The 3470-nt window shown below is 56.8% G+C and overlaps 1 protein-coding gene across 1 annotated transcript in view; it reads left to right on the forward strand.

Annotated features, from left to right (window-relative positions):
* The first annotated feature begins 1051 nt into the window (after nt 1-1051).
* Nucleotides 1052-3470, forward strand: part of LOC102755068 (cactin-like) — a 16798-nt gene continuing 14379 nt past the window's right edge. The window contains 6 exon segments of the mRNA XM_015560976.1: nt 1052-1755; nt 1758-1795; nt 1797-2030; nt 2032-2098; nt 2101-2246; nt 2327-3468. Of these exon segments, the coding sequence (XP_015416462.1) occupies nt 1236-1755; nt 1758-1795; nt 1797-2030; nt 2032-2098; nt 2101-2246; nt 2327-3468 (2147 nt within the window). The 5' untranslated portion in view covers nt 1052-1235.

The raw sequence follows: 3470 nt of genomic DNA on the forward strand, positions 1-3470 counted from the left end.
TGAGGAGGACTGGTGTGCCTTTGAGACCCTCGAGTGAGTCCTCTTTAGTCTCATGGAAGAGAATGCAGGTCATTGGGAGGAGGAGATACTGAATTAATCTAGGAAGAGAAATGTGGAGGCCTGGAGGAGGAAAGATGACAGAACAACAGACTGGCGGAAGTGCAGAATAGAGTGCTGGAAGATGCAGCCATAGAGGACAGCAAAGGTGTGTGCTGAAGGGCTGTGTAAGCCTTGTCAATGAGCCGGGCAATGCACTGCTTAACAAAGGGGTGAGGCCCTAGCAGCTGGTTTGGCTCAGCGGATAGAGCATCGTCCTGAGGACTGAAGGGTCCCAGGTTCGATTCCAGTCAAGGGCACATGCCCAGGTTGCTAGCTCCAACCCCAGTGGGGGGTGTGCAGGAGGCAGCTGATCAATGCTTCTCTCTCATTGATGTTTCTAACTCTCTACCCCTCTCCCGTCTTTGCTGTAAAATCAATAAAATATATATTTAATAAATAAATAAAATTGGTGTGGAAGAGGGGTGTCTGTCTGAGATTGACAAATATATTGATTGCTTGGGACACACAATCCTTATACAACCCTTTAACTTAACTAATCCCTCTACATTACTAATAATATCTAATATTTAATAGCATTTATTAAGTGCAATTCTCCAAGGGCAAATTACTCTCTCTGTGTCTCAGTGTTCTCAGCTGTAAAACAGGGAAAATGTGTGTACATATGTAAAAACTAAAAATATATATATACATTTATGATTTGTGTGATTTACTATATGTTTGATACACCTCAATTTTTTAAAAAATTCTAAAAGTATAGAAAAATAATATATCTAAATACTTTTATTGTGCTGCCATTTGAAGTGTGATTTAATTGTATTTATTTGTCCACTAGGGGCCCAGTGCACAAATCCGTGCACCTTGAAAGGAATTGTGGGCCCCACTAACAGTTCCGGGTGCCTCCTATCCTGAGGCACGAGGACCCACGTGGGACTGCCCCTGGCACTGCCTGACGGGCGAGTTCCCGACAGTCAGGCTGGGGTCCATCACGCGGACCACATTTGCAGGAGCTGGGAGGTTGGTTACAAGGCGTTCGAGTCCCCGCGGGTAGGGTGGCGGGATGGGTTCTCACCTCCCGGCTCAGGCTCGGACCGGGCAGCCCGGCGCGTGCCGCGGCGGAGGAAAGCCCCCAGCGCAGGCCCCGGATATTTGTTTCTGCGCCGCCGCCATCGTCCCAGATGTTGGGTCGGGACACACACTTGCGCTCGCGGTCGACGGGTCATAGGGGTCGCAGAGGCCGAAGGCGGCGGAGCCAGATCGGGAGTCGAAGCAGACATCGGAGCAGGAGCCATGGGTGGCGAAACCGGCGGCGCCGGGACGACGAAGGGCGACGAAGCCGGGAGCACAGGTCGGATTCAGAGGAAGACCAGGGGCAGCGGCAAGGAAGACAGAGCCGGAGCCCACAACCACCTCAGTGGCGCTCACAGGACCAGTCCTCTCAGTCTGATTCACGCAATGAGCGGCAGTGGCATCACCAGGGCCGCTGGGCCCGCCGCCGGAGGACCCGCTCTTGCTCCTCCTCATCCAGCTCTGCATCCCCAGATCCCTCCCAGAGCTCGAGGCAGGTGGCTGCGGCCCTGAGCCAGCAACAGAACTTGCAGGGGCGGAAGCAACAGGAGGAGCTGATGAAGGCCTTCCAGATGCCTGAGGAGAAGCGGGCCCGGTGCCTGGCCAAGAAGGAGGCCAAGGAGAGGAAAAAGCGGAGAAGATGGGCTGGGGCGAGGAATACATGGGCTATTACCAACACCGACAACCCCTTCCGCGACAGCAACCTCCTGGGCACCTTCATATTGTACAAGGCGCTGGAGAAGGAGGGGAGCAGCCACCTGGAGGAGCGGAACAAGACGATCCAGGAGGACAATCAGCTGGAGCTGCAGAAGGTGAAGCAGCTCCGGCTAGAGCGGGAACGGGAAAAGGCCATGTGTGAGCAGGAGCTGGAGATGCTGCAGCGGGAGAAGGAGGCGGAGCACTTCCAAGACGTGGGAGGAACAGGAGGACAACTTCCACCTCCAGCAGGCCAAGCTTCGCTCCAAGATTCGAATCCGGATGGACGGGCCAAGCCCATCGACCTGCTGGCCAAGTACATCAGCGCCGAGGACGATGTCCTGGCTGTGGAGATGCATGAGCCTTACACTTTCCTCAATGGCCTCACGGTGGCTGACATGGAGGACCTGCTGGAGGATATCCAGGTACCACCAGCCCCACCACCCACACCCTGGCCTCCCCAAGACTGTGCTTTCTCCTCACCCGTGTCTGCCTTCGCCTCCAGGTGTACATGAAACTGGAGCAGGGCAAGAATGTGGACTTCTGGCGGGACATGACCATCATCACGGAGGATGAGATCTCTAAGCTCTGCAAGCTGCAGGCCTCTGGCAAGGGCCCAGGCGAGCGACGAGAGGGCGTTAACACCTCGGTCAGCTCCGATGTGCAGTTGGTCTTCAAAGGGAAGACGTACAGCCAGCTGCAGGTCATCTTCCAGGGTATTGAGGGCAAGATCCGGGCCGGGGGCCCCAACCTGGACATGGGATACTGGGAGAGCCTCCTGCAACAGCTGCGTGCCCACATGACGTGTGCCAGGCTTCACGAGCGGCACCAGGACGTGCTCCGGCAGAAGCTCTACAAGCTGAAACAGGAGCAGGGTGTGGAGAGTGAGCTGCTATTCCCCATCCTCAAGCAGGAGCCCCCGTCTCCTGGCCACAGCCTGGAGCCTGAGGACCAGGCCCTGACCCCCGCAGGGCCCTCCTTGGAGGGTGGCCCCATGGAGCCTGAGGCAGAGGAGGCCACACCGGCAGAGGGTGAAGCCGAGGGGGAGGCCGTGCTCATGGAGGAGGACCTGATCCAGCAGAGCCTGGACGACTATGACGCCGGCAAGTACAGCCCCCGGCTGCTCACGGCCCATGAACTGCCACTGGACGCCCACGTGCTGGAGCCCGAAGAGGACCTGCAGCGCTTGCAGCTGTCCCGGCAGCAGCTCCAGGTCACGGGCGATGCAAGTGAGAGTGCGGAGGACATCTTCCGGCGGGCCAAAGAGGGTATGGGCCAGGACGAAGCACAGTTCAGCGTGGAGATGCCCCTGACGGGCAAAGCCTACCTGTGGGCTGACAAGTACCAGCCTCGCAAGCCACGCTTCTTCAACCGTGTGCACACGGGCTTCAAGTGGAACAAGTACAACCAGACACATTACGACTTTGACAACCCACCACCCAAGATCGTGCAGGGCTACAAGTTCAACATCTTCTACCCCGACCTCATCGATAAGCGCTCCACCCCCGAGTACTTCCTGGAGGCCTACCCCGACAACAAGGACTTCGCCACCCTGCGCTTCCACGCCGGGCCGCCCTACGAGGACATTGCCTTCAAGATCGTCAACCACGAGTGGGAATACTCACATCACCATGGCTTTCGTTGCCAGT

Source organism: Myotis davidii, unplaced genomic scaffold (assembly GCF_000327345.1).
Source record: "Myotis davidii unplaced genomic scaffold, ASM32734v1 scaffold455, whole genome shotgun sequence".
Classification (NCBI taxonomy): domain Eukaryota; kingdom Metazoa; phylum Chordata; class Mammalia; order Chiroptera; family Vespertilionidae; genus Myotis; species Myotis davidii.